The 19824-nt window shown below is 32.8% G+C and overlaps 3 protein-coding genes across 5 annotated transcripts; all 3 read right to left on the reverse strand.

Annotated features, from left to right (window-relative positions):
• Window positions 1-733: 733 nt before the first annotated feature.
• Window positions 734-6112, reverse strand: LOC113852640 (MLO-like protein 13). The gene is made up of 12 exons (XM_027482962.1): window positions 5984-6112; window positions 5655-5712; window positions 4872-5092; window positions 4241-4357; window positions 4080-4137; window positions 3910-3977; window positions 2211-2285; window positions 2017-2105; window positions 1547-1596; window positions 1420-1460; window positions 1109-1315; window positions 734-805 (listed from the first exon to the last, which is right to left on the reverse strand). The coding sequence occupies exons 1-12, from the start codon at window positions 6101-6103 to the stop codon at window positions 734-736; spliced, it is 1176 nt and encodes a 391-aa protein (XP_027338763.1). The 5' UTR covers window positions 6104-6112.
• Window positions 5749-10153, reverse strand: LOC113852639 (endoglucanase 25-like). Of its 2 annotated transcripts, none has more exons than XM_027482960.1 (6): window positions 9563-10153; window positions 9146-9459; window positions 8240-8701; window positions 7847-7982; window positions 7601-7773; window positions 5749-7501 (listed from the first exon to the last, which is right to left on the reverse strand). In XM_027482960.1, the coding sequence occupies exons 1-6, from the start codon at window positions 9939-9941 to the stop codon at window positions 7100-7102; spliced, it is 1866 nt and encodes a 621-aa protein (XP_027338761.1). In that variant the 5' UTR covers window positions 9942-10153; the 3' UTR covers window positions 5749-7099. The 2 variants fall into 2 exon arrangements, with proteins under 2 accessions (XP_027338761.1, XP_027338762.1); XM_027482961.1 differs by having other exon boundaries at window positions 6774-7501; window positions 7628-7773.
• A 2417-nt stretch (window positions 10154-12570) lies between these two features.
• LOC113853322 (ferric reduction oxidase 7, chloroplastic-like) lies at window positions 12571-18645 on the reverse strand. 2 transcript variants are annotated; one of them, XM_027483916.1, is made up of 9 exons: window positions 18035-18645; window positions 17844-17937; window positions 17548-17748; window positions 16196-16430; window positions 15319-15646; window positions 14982-15234; window positions 14565-14820; window positions 14030-14459; window positions 12571-13166 (listed from the first exon to the last, which is right to left on the reverse strand). In XM_027483916.1, the coding sequence occupies exons 1-9, from the start codon at window positions 18261-18263 to the stop codon at window positions 12997-12999; spliced, it is 2196 nt and encodes a 731-aa protein (XP_027339717.1). In that variant the 5' UTR covers window positions 18264-18645; the 3' UTR covers window positions 12571-12996. The 2 variants fall into 2 exon arrangements, with proteins under 2 accessions (XP_027339717.1, XP_027339718.1); XM_027483917.1 differs by having other exon boundaries at window positions 16196-16455; window positions 17588-17748; window positions 18035-18423.
• Window positions 18646-19824: the final 1179 nt, after the last annotated feature.

Genomic DNA, 19824 nt, shown 5'->3' on the forward strand with positions numbered 1-19824 from the left:
ACTTCTATTTAACTAATAATACGATTTTTAAGAGTGTAGGTGAATATACAATCGTGATGAATTCATGCTAACAAGAAATAAGAACCAAAGTACTATATTTTTTTAAAACAACAAAATATTTTTAAAACCAAAGATTTGTATTTTCCGTCTTTTGTACAATCATTATGAATTCATGTTAGTGAATATTTGTCAAAGAAAAACTATTGCATGCGTGAGGTCTCTCCAATGGAGCTTGGACCATGCGGGGAAGCTCAATTGTAGATGTTGCTGTTGTTGGATCTTCCACAATGATTATTGCTTGTTCATCAATTTGAGGATGTTGGGTTGATTCTATGGTCATGCTTTGGGATATGTTCCTCCTTGTATAGGCGGAGTCACCTCTTATCAAGGGAGATGATTCTGCCTTATCATCTATCTTATCAATCTTGCATTTGCTACCCATCTGTTCTCATCATTGTGAGGAGATTAAGATAAAGAAGACAAACATGTGAGAAATTTGATCAAACCTTGTATTGTGCTTTCAAAAGCATGTACTCAGATTAACCAACCTGAGTCACAATAGTGTACAAAGGCAAGGTGCTATAACTGCAAAGCACTTGAACGATTACACTACAAGACATAAAACCCACCAAGAAGTGAGTGAGATGAGAACATAAGCATATATTTCTCAGCAGCAATATAGCTTCAGCAGAAGTATGTTATGATTTTCTATTTTTCACTTTAAAATTGTATATTACCCCATTATAAGTCTTGGGATGATGTAGGCCATTTTCTCCATAATGCATGAATCAAATCCATATATGCACTGCATAGGGACAATACTTATTGTTGAGAGATACAACAAGTATTTATTAAAATACCCAGATTCACTTCTATATTCATTTTTGCTAGTAATAAGTTAGTTCAGGTGTTATTGAAATGAATGTAAATAGAAAACATAAAGAGTATTATCATATAAAGATTATTGTTGAATTACTTCTATATATAAATTAAGTGAGATCTGACCGGGGTAGGAAAACTCGATATTCAATGAGCCTAAACACAGATGAAAATTATATTTGTTTTGATTTGAAATGAAAGTTTACATTTTACACAAGCAAACACTCACCAAAATCCAGAAGAAAAATGCAATCTCAAAAGAGTTTTGAAACAAAATGAAGTGAAGTAAGTCAAGGACAAGAGATGGACGGGTAAACCAAAAGTATTCATCAGATGGCTTCACTGGTCCAGTGAAATCTTTTGCCATCTTTGCTACTGATTCTTGGGCCAAACGAGCAATGATGTGTTCCAACTTTGCCCCCACCAGAAGTAGAAGCTGTTTGTTAGCAAATTTAATCATATAAGTCTTACTAATAATATTTCATTCTTAATTATTAATGTTTTTAAAAAATTCTGTTGGAAGGAATCTAAGTCACTTACTATGAGTGGCAAAAAGGACAACCAGAAATAAGTGTGCCATCCTGCATAGTAAACTCAAAAGTAGGTTGGTAGATTTTAAACAGACATCATTGAATAGAGTATTGTTGAACAGGATCCTAGGTATTACCTTCAAGATTCAACAGCAAAAACAGCACAACAAAGAGCCACAGGTACCAGCTATGGTAGGTGAAACAATTATGAATGATTGGCTTAGAAGTCAATTTTTGCATTAAAATAACATGAATAAACTATCTGGTCAGTCCTCAATATTGAATGACTCGAGCATTTTATTTTAAAAAATTTATAAAACTCTTTGTTAATCTCTAACATTGTAAAATAATAAAAAAAGAAATTGTTAGAGGGTATGAGAAGGGTAAAATGACTTGAATCTCAAGTCTTTCAATATTTAAGTTATGAGTTTTTGTCACTTAAATAATGTTAAACTTTTCTGTTCATATTAAATAAATGACTTTTCTACTCGTATTTGTTATTTTAATAAAATAAATATAAAATTTTAAAAATTAAAATGTTCAAACCATTCAATTTTGAGAATTGAGGATTGATTTTAAGAGATGATAATCATATTTGAACTCTTACCTTATGCCTACCACCTTTTTGAAGTCAATTTCAAGTGTCCGCAGCATGTAATTATGAAAATTAAAATCCAGTTTTTCTGGGAAGTGTTCCTGGAAAAGGTTACAAGCAACATAGTTTATTTTAAGTTCATATGATGAATTAATTATTTTCCGAAAGTTTAAAAATAATTAGTTTGACTGTGACCGAATCTTAACCTTGACAAATCCGTAACGCAGTGCAAGGTAGTCATACCTTGTTACAGATCCATAAAATTGCTTGAAAAATGATATCTGCCAATACAAACCCAAACTCACCACTAATTATACCAAAGAATTAAAAAAAAAAAACATCTTATCTATCCTTATTTCAGTCCTTACTTTTGCAAGTGAAAACTTTTTCTAAGGGTTAAACTGAGGTATAGTTATTTAAGTGGTGTTGTTGTTGTTTATTAATTAAATTTGGAGTTTTATATTGATACTTTGTGATAATTTTAAATATAATTATTTTACTAAAATAAAACCCTCCTTAGTTTTCCCCTTTTCCTAATCTACTCTCTTTTACATAAAGTGTTTTTAACAATTTTTACTTCTCCCAAATTTTATTGCTTAATTTAGTCAATTTCAAATCTCAGAATGAATTTTGTATTTTGATACAGAATATACGTAGATAAATGATCCATGCAATTTATTTTCACAACTTTCTCCTCTATGTCAAAACTTTTATCTTTTTAATTTATTCATGTATAACAATAAAATATTCATTATTGACAATACAAGACATCTTCTATCATATTTTTTTTTACTTCTTTTAAAATAAGAGATTAGACAATAATTTGATAATGACAATATCTTTTCTCTTATATTTATTTATTTTTAAATTTACTTTAATTTTAAAATATAGTGCAATACATATGAAATTTGCAAATTAGTATAACATTATTCTTTTGTAGCAAGTTTGTGACCCATTTGCAACTTATCTTTATTTAATGCAACAAGAGATGTTGAGTGCTTTCTGCAAAGTGTAAAATCTTTCAGAACTTGAAATTTTGTACTTTACTGCATAAATGACATTTTTGGCAAAATGTTGGAAGCTTGATCATATACTAATTAAAAGAAATAGAAATATATACCCCCAAACACCCTGGGCTTTGTTTCTAATTGATGATTTTACACTGAAAAGTCCTTAACATTATCTTGGTATGCTTATTCATCTATATTTACTATCTACAAAGATGAATATATATTTTGTGAGAAGGTCTCCTGTGTCATTTTAGTAGGCTAAAAATTGGATTAGTCCACAAATCTATTACAAGTAAAACACCGTTTTCAAGCTTTTAATTGACGCAAACATGCATTCTACATAATCCATGTAACGTTAAGACATCGTTTTCTGTTCCGTTTTCTGAAGTTGATACATAATTTTCTGAATATTTTTATTTTTAAATACATAATGCTAAACCTATATCTTTCATGGTAATATATTATTTCATTTAAGGTATATTTAAATAATCAACTTAATTAAGTGATTATTGAATAAAATTTTTATTATACTGGAGCTTATACTAATTGATTATCAAACTTCTTGGAATTAGTTAAGAAGAGTCTATTTTAATAAGTTACAGCAAGAAGTTTAAATAAGCTCTTTTAGACGTACTTTTACGGTGTGTTAGAGCAAGTGACTTAATTAAATGTTTATTTAATGAGCTCTTTTTAAACGAGGATTTATGATGTAAATTTGATCATAAAACTTATTAAAATAGGTTGAAAATAATTTATTTTGATAGGTTATGTCAAGGAGTTTATTAAAATAAGACATTTTTTTTAAATCTTAAGCTACTTTCACAAGTTCTCTGTAATCTATTTCAGTTCAGTTAGGTGTATACTTTGTAAAGATTAAGGTTGTAAGAAGCCTAACCAGCCAACCAATAACAGCTGCTCTTCTCCAATATCCATCAGCATGTACTTTGAAGAACTCACGGTAATCTTGACCTGCATTTGAGAAAAGCTACAAAGTTAGAATCTAAAATGACAAAATCATTTCATTTCCTTATATATAGATTATGTTGAGTTGCATATTCAAATCACAACTTGATCTTGTTATCTTCTTCCTATTAGCATCCTCCCAGATTTTCCATTCCCGGATCTACACATGTAAAAGTTAACATCATTATGTTGTAAATCATGAGTGACTATTATTTTTACTAAGCATATATCAGCTTCAAGGAGGAATATCACCAATTTATTACCTTTGCACCTCCAAGAAGCATTGTTGTGACACAGAATACTGCATGTACAACGGCCAATACAAAGATAAAAATGTGAAGATGATGTAGTGATTCCAGTGATAACAGTGGAACCTTCCCCTGCTTAGGGAAAAAAAGGAATGGATTATAAATATAAATCAAATAAATTTTTGTACATGCAAGTGTTATTTTGTTGGGGTGCATGGATGAATATGAGTACTCTTTCATTCATTTTTATAGAAAATTGACTCAAGTTAGATAAAATTCCCAATAAGTATTTATAGAAGAAGAAATGAAGAAAAATGAATTAAAATTATTCCAAAAATTAAAATAAAGTTGTACACTTTAGCTGTTAGAGAAGTTGAATGAGAGAACTTCTAAAAAAATTGAGATACATAAGTTGATTTTAACTTAAGTTTGATTTATTTCATCTCTTTATTTTTTTCTTCTGTAGGTACTGATCCATATATTTATCCAAATTGGGCCATTATCCAATATTATTCTGACTTTTCAATTATCTGGACTTGAGCTATTTTTGCCAGTTCTATAGCATTCCAATTTTCATTGTCACTAACATGGTAGCAACCTTAATAAATCCAAAACCAAAAAAAAAAAAAAAAAGATTGGCTATTACCATTTGCCTACAATGCTGTGAACCAGTTTCTGTAGAAAAAAGCCTCCGTCTGTTTATTATAGTGTCATAGTATATCTGATCATGCCCTGAACCTTCTGAAGACCTATGAGACCTCTTGCATGGAAGCATTTGGGTTGCATACTTTGGTGAGATGCAAATGTTGCTTATTGCGCCTTGCAAGACGGTTAATAGGAGAGAAATGAACCCTAAAAGCATCAATTCTGGTGACAACATAAGGCACACACTGATCAGTAAGATTGTACTGAATAGTTGTGATGCAAATGTTTTGTACTCAATAGGATGATGTATTCCACTTCAAAATAATACAGTTATTTACTTTCTTCATTAATCTTTGGATTTGACAGTAGTTATTTGGATGAGTAATTCTAGATTCTCCTGCTTTTTATTTCTACAAATCCTTTTAATTACTAAATGAAGAAAGAATTAAATATGTTCTATGTTTTCAAGATAATAAATGTATGCACTTTTTCATTTAATGCTTCTTTTATAAAGTAGTAGGAGGATTATTTGGAGGATATAGCAAAATTATAGTTTTATTCTTATTAAGTTAAATACGAATGTATGTCACCATTATTTTAATGATCTGTAGCAAGGAATTCGGGCGATATTATTTGAAACCTTTGCCACTCCAAAATCATAGTAATATTCTTCACAGGTCAAAATGTTAACAACAAAAATGTATGATGTGTCAACATATCATAGTATATTAAAAACTTTATGCTCTTGATAATGAATCAAATTTAAATTCATAAAAGAAACTACCTTCTTCCAATTTATGTAAGGCTTCATATAATGCAGTTTGCTTTTTCTTCTTTAAGTACTGTAACATCCAACCGAACAAATAACTTATCATGAACAAAGTAAGTCATACAAATAAGAAATTACTTAACAAAAATAACACCAAGTGTGCGTTTGGAAATAGGTTGGAAATGCCACAAACGTGAATCTAATGCAAAAACTATAATTAGTAGTGTTGAAGTAAATCTAAACATGCTATAACTCTCTTAAACAGAACAAAATGGCTTTGGGTTCTCAAAGGCTCTAAAACCTCAATCCCATAAACTTGAAACTAAATATATATGATGGTTCACCTTTCCAAGCGAGTGAAGAGAACGTTCGACACAGAGAGAGACGAAAACAATGATGGAGCAAACAACCGCAACAATCCATGTTGGTGTATATTCCAGGGACTCGTTCAGTTCTTGTGCCATGTTCTTTTGTACTTTTGTTAGCAATACAGTTTGATAATTTGATGACAATTCTTTCTGTTTAATTTAAACTTAAGCCTGAAAGTGATGGTAGTTAAGGAAACGATATTCTGCAGAGTGCAGAGTTAATGCATACCGATGCAAGCAAGGAATGTTTCCCAAGTCATCAAGGTATCCAGCAGCTAAATGAAGTTGGCATAAAAGATGGAACCAGATTCAAAGTGCTGGTCACGTGTAGCGTGCAAGATTGACTAATAAAGCAGAAGTTTGTTTCACACCTTTGTTTTCCATAAACCAAACTTGAACACCTTACACATCCACATTGCATTGTTTTTTAACTTTTGCTGAGAAAGGGCAGCACCAATGAGCAGTATTGTCATTCCAGTGAGTGGCGTATTCCTTGTCTCTTTATTTTTGAGTATACTTGTCTATTTACATTGTTCAAAGCAATATATAAAAACCATGGTTATTTTAGGATGATTGATTTCTAGCAGCTACAATTATGCTTGTACATGCATAGATCTGCTAGCACAGCCGTTAGAACAACTTAATGGCTATGTTACAAACTAGAATGAAGAAAAGAGGGAACCAGGGCTTAAGGAGAAACAAAGATTGAAAGAATAGAGATAGAAGGAAAGAAATTTTTTGAGTAAAACTGTAAAGGCATTAGATGAAACTGTCAAACAATTACAAGCTGTTCAGTTTTCACGTTTAAAGAATACAAGATTTCATTTTGATATATATATATACTATGTATATCACAAAATTCAAAAAGAGACACTCAAGTACCATTTTATCAATTCTTAATGCTAATCTTGAGTCGATCATTGACTCCAGCCAACTAGATTCACCAGGCAAAGCTCCGTTACTTCCATTTCTCCAAGCCCTTTTCCTCAAAATTACCTTGATCTTCTAGTTGATACAAAATAACAAGAGTTATCAATGCACTCAAGTCATCTGCGGTACTTGCTGGAAAGAAATAACCAATGTCATGGTGCCTTATGGTTTCCAAGGTGCTGGAGGTGGAGGTGGTGTAGGAAACATTGGCGGCACAGCAGAGAAAAGGGTGTTTTTGTCAATGGAGGTGCTTTTGTCGCCTGACAATGCCACTAATGCGGCAACTAAACCAGCATTTCCAGCAAGAGTTGGCTCTGTGTAATTGTAGTTTGTGCGAACATCATGGAAACCATCATGTTTGTCAGGACCAGCAACCATGGCACCAACAAGTGTATTTGGGTTTGGCTTTGATGAATCTCTCCATTTCCATCCACCTTTACAGCTATACTTAACCCTGTTCTTTGGTATAGAAGCTCCTCTATGGTGAACATGTTTTGGATAATGATTACCAAAACCAACGATATAGCTCATTTGCTTAGGATTCTTCCCAAGGATATAATCAATCTGCAAAAACACCATGAAAGGGTAAAGAAAATATTATTTCAATTATGTGAGGAAGAGTTGAATCCCAAAAGGTTCTCAAAGAAGCAAAATAGCACAGACCTGAGTCTTGGCAAAGTCACGGAGAACATCAGTTGAAAAGAAATTAGGTCCACAATACCATCCAGGTGTATCAGCAGCATCAAGATAATCACTGTATAGGGCAGCCAAAAAGGCAGCATTGACAACATATTGGAGAGGCTGTGGCCTACCGTGGTTCAATTGAATCAACCCTCCTGGGGTTCATAAAACATCAACATTAGAATTAGATCAGAATAGAATGGGAAACTTGTGAATACTGGCACCTACCTTTTGTTCTATTAAAGCTTGTGAAAACTGGTAGGTAAGAGCACATGACTATGCTGGTCTGATTGTGAAAGGTTCTTAAAATTTCTTCATATGGATATCCAGGACTCAAGAACAACCTCAAACGACTCAGAAGAACCTAAAAACAAGATGATATGATCAAATCAGTCCACCATATTTTCAGTAAAATTGCCATGACCTGATATCTTCTACTAGTAAAATGCAAATGTGAACAAAAAGTAGTTAGAAATTCATCATATCAAATTCATGTACAAAAACTAAGCTTTAAAAACTTTTACTTCCATCATGCTGTCATCCCCTGATGTGAATCTAATTTACAAACAACAAACCAAATCAACTTGATCTCGTTATAACAAAGAATCTCTACAAATTTACCTGAGCACCAGCAAGCTTGTTATCCCAGCTCATCACCCCATAATCAGGGCCACCCCAGAATGCACCAGCATGCTTGGCCAGGCCAGGAGCAGTAGCAAGCTTAAGATACGAAGAATTTCCCGTTGCAAAGTACATCCAAGCTCCACCCCAAACATACTCATCCCAGTAGCTAGTAGAGTTGTAAAATATTGCAGCCTCCGAACTACCTGCACTGTACCTGCCTCTCTGCTCCCTGGAAAACTTGAAGAGTGTGGTTGCACCGTGAACCAGTTTCTTTGAATAAGCCTTGTTGTCTTTGAACACAATGGATGCAGAAGCCAAAGCAGCAGCCATCTCAGCAGCAAGATCCGAACAGCTGTGGCATTCAGTCACAGGGCGATCATAGTCAATATCCTCTGGACGCATCCAACAATAGTGATCATTAGGAGTTGTACTCCCTCCAGAAGTATCTCCAACCCCAACCTGTCACAGAAGACCAAAGAATCCATAATCAACCCAACAAATTATATAATACACACACACACACACACACACACACACACACACATGAGATGCATCCTTCAAAATCCCGTCCATACTCCATACTATACTACAAATAAATCTATCTATCTAGCACATTCTCTCTATCTAAAGAATCTGATATAGAGTGCATTTAGATATACAACTTAATTAAGTACTTATTCAATAGGTTTCATTATTATTATTATTATTATTATTATTATGGTTTGTGCTATAATTTAAACCATGAAATTTATTCAGCTTATCTGGATAAGCTATGCCAAAAGGGTTATTGAAATAAGCAATTATTCATAAGATCTTCCAAACAGGCCCAAAATCATGAACGGATCAATCAATAAATTAAAACAAAGATAAAAAGAAAAAAAGTGTTGTTAGTTAGTGGGTTACCTGAGCAGCAAGGGTGGTGATGGTATCAGCAGTATTATTGAATGTCTTGAGAAAATAATCAGTACCCCATTTAATAATCTCCTTAACATGATCAAGCTCCCCAGCAGCCTCATACTTAGCACTATACTCAATCACACTCCAACTCAACATGGTAATGGCAAAAGAAGCAGGGAAATTAAACTTAATAGCATCCCCAGCATCATAGTACCCACCCACCAAATCCTTAATAGCCGATGAGGTGTCAGAAGATTTCCCATCTTGCAAGCACGAGTTCCCCCTCCAAGAAACATTGTTATGTTTAGGAAGTTTCCCAGCTGCAACAACAAAACAAACCCAACCCAAATGAGATCATTCACAATTACACATAATTCATAAAAAAAGAAAAAAAGGGTCGAAAGAGAACGATGAAAAGTTTACATCTTTGGGCGTTGAAGAACATGAGAGCCTTGTGGAGTGCGAGGGTGTAGTTATCAGGAGGAGGGTGTTTATGGTGGTGGCGAGGGACGGTGTTAACGATCAGAGCGATGAAACCGGCGAGGAAAGCAGAGAAGAGAACGGTGCCGAGGGTCCAAACGAAGATCTTGCGGCTAACGATGATGCAACCAAGATCAACGTACTTCTTCTTCTTCTGTTCGCCGGGACCCAGAAGCCAACTCTGCTGCGTCTCGTCGAGAGGACGTGACAGCGCCGCCCTGTCGAGGTCCTGAAGATTCCGGCTACGATCTTCGTCGGTGGCGGAGTCCGTCGCATTGATCTCCAACGGGCCACCCCATGGATCTCTACCGTACATACTCATTTTAACTCGAACAATGTCACCGACACAACAACAACAACAACAATGAACGATGTAAGTAAACAAACGAATGATCGAATCGGGGGTGTTGTGTTATTTTGTTATTAGTGCATGGGTTTGTGTATGTGTTTCTCTTTCTCTCTCTATAAGTGGAGTGAGAGGAGCATTGGACTGTGGCTGTGTTTTGCTAATAGTCCATTGTGCTGTTGTAATGCGGTCGCGTTTTCTTCGTTTTATATCTTTTTTCTCTATTTTTTTTTATGTGGGGGTGTCTTTTGTAATTTTATTCATGTTAATTATAATTTCATTTCGGAGGAATTTTTTATTTTATTTTGTAATTGATTGGTTGGTTGAATTGGAAATTTTTAGTTGAGAAGAGAGGACACATGTTTTTCCACATTTTCTTGGGGGGATGTGGCTGGTAGTGACGGTGTGCTTCTTTATTATTGTGAGATAATAATAATAATTAATAATCATTATTAGTTGATACTTTAGAAGATGAAAAGAATAGGATAAATGATGTAATAAAGAAAGATTAAAACGTTGTTATTATAGAAACAATATAACTCATACTTGAGTCATGTAGGTTGGGATTTTGCTTTCATTTTTCTGTTTTTCTTTTGGGAAATCAAATTAATTAGGTTGGAGACACTGACCAGCCTACTGATTGATGGTGACAGTCTGTCCACAAACCCAACATCCTTCTTCTTCCCCAACAATAAAATCCATTTTTCTATTAGTATAAATATTATTATAATATATAAAAGTCTCTTTTTTAATTTTATTTTTCTGATATAAAATGTTTCTTACAAAGGGGTTACTTGGTGGCTACATATTTATTTATGGGTGGGAATGTGTCATGTGCATGGATACACAGCTCATCCACCTAGTATAATACAAAACCATAATGTTTCTGATCACAGTTAAGGACAAAGTAATTATATTCTGTGATTAACGTGTTGGTTATGGAATTTTATAAAGTAAATAAGGGTAGGCGAACATGCAATTTCTTTGATTTGAGCTTTTGTTTTCAGAACAAGGAAAGGTTTGCCGACACTCAAAGATATTATCATCTTCTTACCTGCTTTTCAGTTTCACCATCTCACTCTCTCTCTTTTGGTTTTTCTTCTTCTGTTAGTGTATTGTATTTGTACGTATGGATCATAATAATACATATGGTAGTTGGTTTGCACTGTGCTTCTCTTTTTCTTCTCCCTTTCTTTAACTCTATTGTGGTGGGCCAAACCACAAGAAATTATTCAAGAACTTTGGTCTAATTGTATTCTTTTTCTATTGGTTTTATAATCTTAGCTGGTTCTTCAATGTTAAAATTAAAACAATTTTTTAACTTGATAAAACAAAGTTATATATAGTAATTTAATGAATATTATAAAATTAAATGCATTAATGTTAGTAAATATTAATTTTTAATAAAAATTGTTATGTGTATTTTTTACGATATGCAATGTTGTACATGTTAAAAAATTAAAATTGAAAATTAATTAAATCAATACTTTTTTTTTTTTTGGAAAATCACAATATGATATTCAACCTTAGTTTGCTCTTGAAATTACTAAAAACTTGTATTCACTTCATTTCATGAAATCATGTGAAATTGAGAATCTTTAATATAATATATAACAAATTTACAAATAATTGTAATATTTAGATTTAATTTTAAATGATAAAGCAAAGAAAAAGAACAACATATACATAAGAAAACTACAAAAACATTTATTTTAATATTTGTGAAATCCCTTTAAAACCCTGACTATTAGGAAGCTTTTTTCAATGATTAACTTTGAACTAAAGAATCATTTCCCTTCATAAACGTGTTTTTTCTTTCCTTTTTTCCCCTCAATTCATAAATATAATATCAATAATCAGAAAAATCAAACCGTATGAAAACGAGACATTAGACCAAAGTATAGAGAAATTGGTAACACGTCTTCACTCATTGACAATGTCTAGAAGAAGCTCCACATCAAAAAGGCACCCTATTCGTGTCTTCAAAGCAATTATGAAGCAATTGGATTATGAGTCAAGTTGCAGAGACTATTTACCCACATATTTATTCATATATTACTTTGTATTTATACACCTTTTTAGTTATATTATTATAATGTTTTACTTAAAGTTTAAGTTTTCTCTAATTCTCTTCTGTGACTTATACAACGTCGTGCCAAAGTTAACAAAAAAATAAAAATAAAAATGAAAGGATCGTTGGCATTTGTTCATTAAATTTGATATTTTGTTTTTTTAATTTATTGAAAGATTTTTTAATTACCATTAAATATAAAATGAATATTATAAATTACCGTGAAAATAATTTTTATCAATTAAGCTAATATTTTAAAATATTCTTATTCATATTTTAACATATTATATATTTTTATTAGAATTTGTTTATGCATGAAGTATTTAATTCTTACTTTATCGTAATTGACTCATACGAAATATGAATAGCAATTGGTCGTTAATGATGTATCATCTTTTTCTACGACTATGATGTGTCAACTTTTATTAAGTGAACCCATGAAACTTGTTGAGATGCTTCTAGCAATTTTATTTACTAAAATAATTCACATTTCGTTTCGCCTACTCTGTTAATTAAATAATATGTATTTTTATCATATAATGATTGTTTGGTGAAATTAATTAAATAAAGGATCCAAATACAGAACCATAAAATACAAGCACCTACTATAAACTAATTAAAATAGTATATGCTTACATATAAAAGAAAAGAAAAGAAAAGAAAAGAAAAAAATAGTTTACACTTAGCAGTTAAGATTTATGATAAAATAGAGACATTTACACTCTTGAGAAATGAAATATACAAGGAAGGATCGAAAATCGAGGAATAACATTGTTAACTAAAACAAGTATATATACAACTCTGAAGCTGAAATTGCATATAAATATGTCTAATGGTAGCATATTCACATATATTATATGTATTATCCACCTTAGAATTCCTTCTAAGGATTATAGCATCTTATATTGGATTACTGCTATATATATATATATATATATATTCCATCTTGCCATTGGGGAGCTAGAGATCAAAGCTGTGACTGTGGAAATGGAAAATGGGATGATGGCGTTGTCTTGTTAAACTGTGTGACCTGATTTCTTCAGCAACACTTCCCTGAAGTGTTGGAGGGCCACAAACTATGACACCAACATCAACATGGCCCCATTTCTCTGACCTCAATTCAAAGATTTCTGCAATATATATGTATCCAGATTAGTAACCTCTAAATTTGGAGAAAATGTAACCTTTTAATAAATGGTTTTTCTAATGCGTAACTAAGAACGGATAATAAAAACCAATACATAGTAAGATTTTATTTAAAAATATTAGACATCACATAGTACAATGCATTGATAACATTAAATGTTACAATTTTTAATAAAAACTAATTACTTGTTGATTTCATGTAGTGTGCCTTTAGCGCATATTATAAAAATCATTTAATAAAATGTCAAGTCTGTGCATCTAGGGAGTTTGAAGAAACAATAAAAGAGTGATGAGAGTAGGGGTGGCGTGGGACGGGACTTGAAACAAGGTAACATCTGTGTTACACTTGAAATAGTGGAACTAGACAGCTTCCTAAGTTCATGGCTACACAGAACAAGATGCTGATATTTGGAAGGTTTTTTTTCTCAAAACAATCACAACAGTAATTAGCTCCATACCCATTGTCTAAACATATGGAGATTAAAGATCATTGACTGGAAATAAAGATAGAAGAATTTAGTTGAGGAGCCTTAGCCCACATGCTAGGTAAGAGAGTCTCTCTAGTTACCAAAAAAGAGAATAGAAAAAACCTACATCCAAACCCAATTCTTTGATGCAAGACCATTATTGGCTTGTAGCATAACAAGTAATTTAAATGGTTTTCTAAGAGATAACTTCACATAATGAGAATCAGATTCATCATGAAGTGATTAAAATGAAGGCTGTATTTGTCATGCAATCACGTGTATCTGAATGCATTTATAGATATTGAAGAAACTTGACTACACAATGTTCTTTCATGTTTTAAGATTATTTAAAACAAAAAATTAACTTCATGAAGACATACCCTTAAAGTCTGGCCTGAAACCATAACGAATGACTGTTGACTTTTCAATTTTGTCTTGACTTGGATCCTTGGGAGCCAACGAGCCATTTTGCGGAATCTTATCAGCCTGCATACTGTTGGACTTATCCTTCATAGAACTTTTCTTTTCCCAAACATGCCACAATCCAACCACTAAACCACCAAAGATAACAACACTTGCAAGCATGCAGATTACAAATAGTAGCCCTTTGTACCACCATATTTCGATGTGATATGGGTTTATATAGTAAATATACAACAAACCCAGTAAGATCACAAACCCAACGGTAGATGAGATGACATATAGTCCAGACCAAAAATTGTCTCCAGTACCAACCAAAACAGACATGCCATAATCGCTAGGCACAGGGCAGAATGAAGATTTTATTGTTTTGTAAATGTATCCCTCTTCCTGCATATAATAACAATCAAATGCAATTAAGTGAAAAAGTAAATAAAGCACTAGAAAGTTCCAACGGAATAAAGTGTGAATTTGTTGCAAGAAAGCTAGACTCACCACAGGAGCAAATGATTCTCGAGTGACATAAATATGAATATCAATGTTCACTCTCTCTGAAAAGGATGGACAGATTGTTTCCATGTCAATGGTTGAAAGAAGTGGAAGCTCATCTGATTTTTTCACTGCCCAAACAACTAAAATATTTCTCGGTCGACATGGTTTCCCCTCCCTAACACGGTGAAGAATATCACTCAATATAGCAAGGAAGGGAGAAAGTCCAATGCCACCAGCCACTAATATAAGATTTTCGTACCTAAAAGAAACAAAATATTACTTTGTTAGTTGAAGAACTAAAACATAAGTTGGCTTAAAATACTAGTTGGTATGAAATTCTATGCATATTAAGGACTAAATCAATGTTTATCATTTATGAAGTGCGCAACATCAAAATAAATTGGGCATATAGCCACTTACATTAAGTGGTATGGCACTTCATGTCCATATGGCCCCTCAACCGAAGCTGTTATCACAGATGAATCTCTTAGTGCATCAAAATCAGTAATCCTATCTCTCAATCTTGCTGTCCATTTTCCAAGAACTTTTACGAGAACAGCAAGATGATGCTTTCCATCCAAAGGGCTAGAAGAAACACTGAATGGATGCCACTGCAGCCATGATAGTTCTCGGACTTGAAGGAAAATGAAACTTAAGGCATTGTATCTCAAATCTACATTTTAAAATGATCTATTGTCATTGAACTAGTAACAGGACTAAATTATGTGCAAAACAATACTATGATAAGTATAGTTACTTTGAGGTTTTGACAGAACCAATTCCACAGTGCCACATGGAAGGCACCTGGATGAGATTACATTAACTTTCCTTCTTGATTGGCAGAACCTCAGAAATCGATCAAGCACAAAAAGAAATATTCCTCCAGCAGCCATAGTGAAAATAAAGTCACCAACATGCAAAGCCAAAAAGACAACAAACACTATATATAATTGGTGTGTGTAGAAAAACAACTCAAAATTCCACGTTCGCACTCCCGGAAGAGAGGTCACCCACATCAACAAACCGGCTAGAAGGCTGATAACTCCCGGGAGATTGGCAACGCCAATATCTTTCCATTCCATTAACTGCAAAGGGGATCAAATTAGGAACAGAGAAGTGAACAGTTAGCATGATTAAGCCAATGTATTTGGACTAGAGCTTGAAGTCATGAACCATCAGTAAAAGCTTTATATTTTGAAGTAAACGGCAAATTAAAATAGATAAGTTTTGAACAAAACCCATTTACAGATTGACCCAATTAAGAGTTCAAAAATAAAAATTGTATTCTACTTCTTACAAACCATAATTTCATCCTAAAAACAAGACACTTGAAGCCAGCCAAAATCATTTATTAAGCCACAACTGAGAATGGGCAAGTGGTTTAAGGCGAAATAAAAGAATATGACAAAATGTTTTCCATAGCTAATGATATACTTCTCCAAGAAATACCATTTGCAGTCAATCACTTAAATTATCAAACTTCTCAAGCAAACCTTTAAGTGCAGACAGCTATGAAGGTTTTGACTTTTGAGTTTCTGACACAGATCATGGAAAAAGGACACTTTTGTATATATAAATTCTGTGTGTGAGCATAAACAATCTTCAAGAAATGAAATCCATCAAAGAGGACTCACTTCAGGTCCAAGGCGGCCATCCATTGCCCATGCAATAACATAGAAGAGTCCATGGAGAGTAAAAATCGCCATTGTGAGGTGTCCCAGCCATACGTGATATCTTGTAGCATGTTCAAAGGGGATATCTATATAACGGAGAAGAACAGATCCCCTTGAAACTGGGAGAAATAAAAATGCAATACAAAACAATCCAATTGAACCCAAGCGAAGTCCCATAATTTCCAACATGAACATGCTGAAAAAGTTGAAGTATGTCAAGAAAATCAGCTTATCACGTTCATCATTGCTAAAACTACACAATATAAAATTCTAAGCCAAATACTTTTTCCGAAAATGATAATGTTCAAGAATGTTTATTGCCACTGATAATTAACATGCAAAAAGAGATTCAATTTGAAGTGCGAGTAGACAATATCACAACATATAGATTCCATGTCAGGACCCTTAAAAGTTAAAACAGACTAGGGAGTGCGCTTATATGCATGTTTCGACAGAAATGATATTAAGTGACAAGTTCAACTACACCGTGGCAAAAACAAAGAATACAAGTTCTACAACACTTCGATGCATAGATGTCTTATTCTCCAAATTTAAGTGAATGAACTTTTTTTTCTTATTTTTCAGGTTGGGGAGTGTGTTGCTGCCTCAGGTTAATAAACCCTTACCAATATAAGCACTTCTCATAGATTTTAAAACTTTAATTTCATATTGATTTCATCACTCCAATGATACATGGGCTGGGCCTGATTTTCTTGCATACTTTATAGGGTCTTGCTAACTAGGGCAGCATTGATCAAGGAACTGAAAAAAAAAAGTTTTAATGGAAATTGTATGAGATGCATTATAAACTATGGGGGAAGGTGCATTAGTAACATTTTTTTGATACAAACTTCGACTTTTGATTCCTTAACCAGTGCAATAAGGGCACTAGTTAGCATTTGCCTGTTTTATAAAATAATAAATTTTTAGACGTTCAAAAATAAAACGGGCAAAGGGGGCATGAAAGTGAATCATCAATACCAAATGAACTCGACATAGCTTTAGTCCACTATAGGATGAACTAAAGGGAGGTTGAATTATGCTGCATGAAGTTCCTACCCATTATTGAGTCATCATCAACAAATTAATTCATCTACTATTATTTTTTATTAGTTTCATGAGGAGTTGATTCCTCTCTTTTTTTTCCCATGTACCAAAGGCTGACTGAAATATTCCCCTTAAAAGATTTTCTAGACAAGTCTTCAAAAATAAAGGGGAAACTAAAAAACCTTAAAGGAAATAATTCCATTAAATAAAATAAATATGGAGCTTCAAATTTCTGAAATTAAATAAATGGAACAAGACTGCTCGACCTCTTGGCTTTAAAAGATGATCCCTCAGCTTCAGAGATCATTCCAAGAGCTCCCATAGTGTAAGCATAGACAGCACATATAACATAGAGCGAAAAGAGGACAATCCCAATTAACTCTGTAGCAGAAACAACCCCGAATGGTCCATTCACAATCACAGGAAATGTCCATAGCCTGAACCTTGGAAACTTGACATTCTTCTTCCTGCCATGAAAACCCAACATTTCAAATTGCAAACTCTGATGAGTAACGATGATCAAATTCAGAGCCAGATAAGAAAGTTTCTGAAAGTCACATACTCATGAAACTGATCCTCCCCAGTAATCATTAAGTGTGCAATTGCAAGGAATGCAATTATGAGAACTGGGGCACTGAAGATAAAAAAAATGCTTCCTGCAGAATACAATTTACAGTTAGCTTTGAACTCACGCAACACACACACAACAGAAAAATGAAAGAAACTAAGAAAAAAGAAGCTAAAATAAACAACCTGTGATTCCAAGACAGGTTCCACTGGTGAGATCAATCCATTTTGAAAACAATTCATGCCCAGGCTCTGAAGGGAATAGAAAAATAAAAGCTGCCCATGCAATGAAGATCACACAAATCAAACTCTTGAGAGTCCATTTTGTAGCTGACACAAAAGAAGAAGGCTTTCTGGTAGTTTCAACTTCTCTAGGAGAAAGCAAAGGACTATAATCAACAGAGTTTTTCTCCATGGAAAGAAATTACTCAAACTCGTTAAGGGTATCCTACCATGCACTGCTGGTGCGCTGAAGCAAAGGGCCCCATAAAAATAGGGGGAAGAAAAAGGTGACAAATTTTGTGGAGCCCATGATTCTATGGAGTTAGAAATATCAGAATCAGTGCAGTAAAGAGCAATTTAGAGCCACCCAAATGAAATTTTGATTCGAGGATAAATAATTGTATTAGAGTATAATTTATGAGTATCTCTATCCATCAAAATAGTGGAAAGGAAGTACATTCATTGTTACTACATGACAGTTGAAAGATAAAGGTGGGTTCAAGCACGCCGTTCGTGAAATAACATCATCAAAAAACTTGAAGATCCTCTTTTTTTGTCACAAGTTGTTTTCCGTTGAAGAGGTGATCCAGAAATAAATGATGTGGAGCATAATAAAATGAAATAAAGTTAAAATGAAAATAAAGTCACAAATCTGACAATTTTTATTATCTTGTTTTCAATACCTCAAATAATAAAATTTAATATCATTTTATCTCTTTTTGTGAATGTAAATATACGAATATGTTCAAATTTAATGCATGATCATGTATATATTTTTTATTTATGACATTAAATAAATGAATTTTTATAAAAATTAATTAAACCAGAAAAGCGACACATGTCTGGTCTTATCCCGTATTAAAATCTGAGCGTACACTCTTTTAAGGTTAGGACATCTCTATTGAAGCAGTTCGATGTCACTTCCTAAGTTCGTCCGCAACATGTTTGAGGGTACACATTAATTCATCAGATTACTCAAATGACAAGTACGTAATAAAAATATTCAATTTAATATTAAAACAATTATAGATTAAGAAAAATTAACTTCAACCTTCAAAATTAAATTTAAATTATTAGTAATAATTAAAAATATTTATTACATTTTCACAAGTTTAATATAATAAAGGAAAATAAGGACACTGCCTAAGAAATCAAAAATAAAAATATTTTATTAAAAATATTTCATTAATTTCTTAATAATACCCTTAAAGTATTAGTTAGTAACGCCTTTAAACAAAAAAATTATTTTTATTTGCTTAATTTGAGCTTTAGGTGGATAAAATTTAGATTAAAAAATGAAAATAAAGTGGCAGAATAAAAAGTTACTTTAGAATTTAAATTGGGTACCATTCAAATAAACTAATACAAATTGTTTTAATTTAATACGAAATCTTAAGTTCAAGTTTTAATGAATATAATTATATTAGATTGTAGTCCTCCTTGTCTCCACAAGGCAGGCATAGAATGAGGATTTTCAACTTGAGGTAGTGAATTTATTAAAATTAAAATTTTAGAATATATTATCTTATTATATTTGTGTAAGGCTACAAATAAATAAGAAAAAGAGACAGTGGGGGGAAAGACAATGAGTATGGTAACTGGAAAGAAATAGACAGCGGAGAAGGAGAGGTCCACTTATTGTTTTGTGTTCCCTATATTCCCAGGTGCCCTCTTGCTTCCCTCTTCATTTTCCTTCCTCATGCAAAGACAATTTTTAATATCGGAAAATAATTAGAAAACTACCTTTAATTTTG

The sequence above is a fragment of the Abrus precatorius genome, unplaced genomic scaffold (assembly GCF_003935025.1).
Source record: "Abrus precatorius isolate BTA unplaced genomic scaffold, Abrus_2018 Scaffold10, whole genome shotgun sequence".
Lineage (NCBI taxonomy): Eukaryota > Viridiplantae > Streptophyta > Magnoliopsida > Fabales > Fabaceae > Abrus > Abrus precatorius.

Excerpts from the sequence above, each read along its gene's own strand:
- LOC113852639 (XM_027482960.1), bottom strand. The coding sequence starts at position 9,941 with ATGAGTATGTACGGTAGAGATCCATGGGGTGGCCCGTTGGAGATCAAT. Across the intron at positions 9,460-9,562 it reads GTTCTTCAACGCCCAAAGAT|CTGGGAAACTTCCTAAACAT; the intron begins GTAAACTTTTCA and ends TTGTTGTTGCAG. Across the intron at positions 7,502-7,600 it reads GTGACTTTGCCAAGACTCAG|ATTGATTATATCCTTGGGAA; the intron begins GTCTGTGCTATT and ends GTGTTTTTGCAG.
- LOC113853322 (XM_027483916.1), bottom strand. The coding sequence starts at position 18,263 with ATGGAGAAAAACTCTGTTGATTATAGTCCTTTGCTTTCTCCTAGAGAA. Across the intron at positions 16,431-17,547 it reads TCATCTTTTAAAGCCAAGAG|CATGTTCATGTTGGAAATTA; the intron begins GTCGAGCAGTCT and ends CAACTTTTTCAG. Across the intron at positions 13,167-14,029 it reads TTTCAGGCCAGACTTTAAGG|AAATCTTTGAATTGAGGTCA; the intron begins GTATGTCTTCAT and ends TATATATTGCAG.
- LOC113852640 (XM_027482962.1), bottom strand. The coding sequence starts at position 6,103 with ATGGCACAAGAACTGAACGAGTCCCTGGAATATACACCAACATGGATT. Across the intron at positions 4,358-4,871 it reads CACAGCATTGTAGGCAAATG|GGGAAGGTTCCACTGTTATC; the intron begins GTAATAGCCAAT and ends TTCCCTAAGCAG. Across the intron at positions 2,286-3,909 it reads CAGCTGTTATTGGTTGGCTG|ATATCATTTTTCAAGCAATT; the intron begins GTTAGGCTTCTT and ends TTGTATTGGCAG.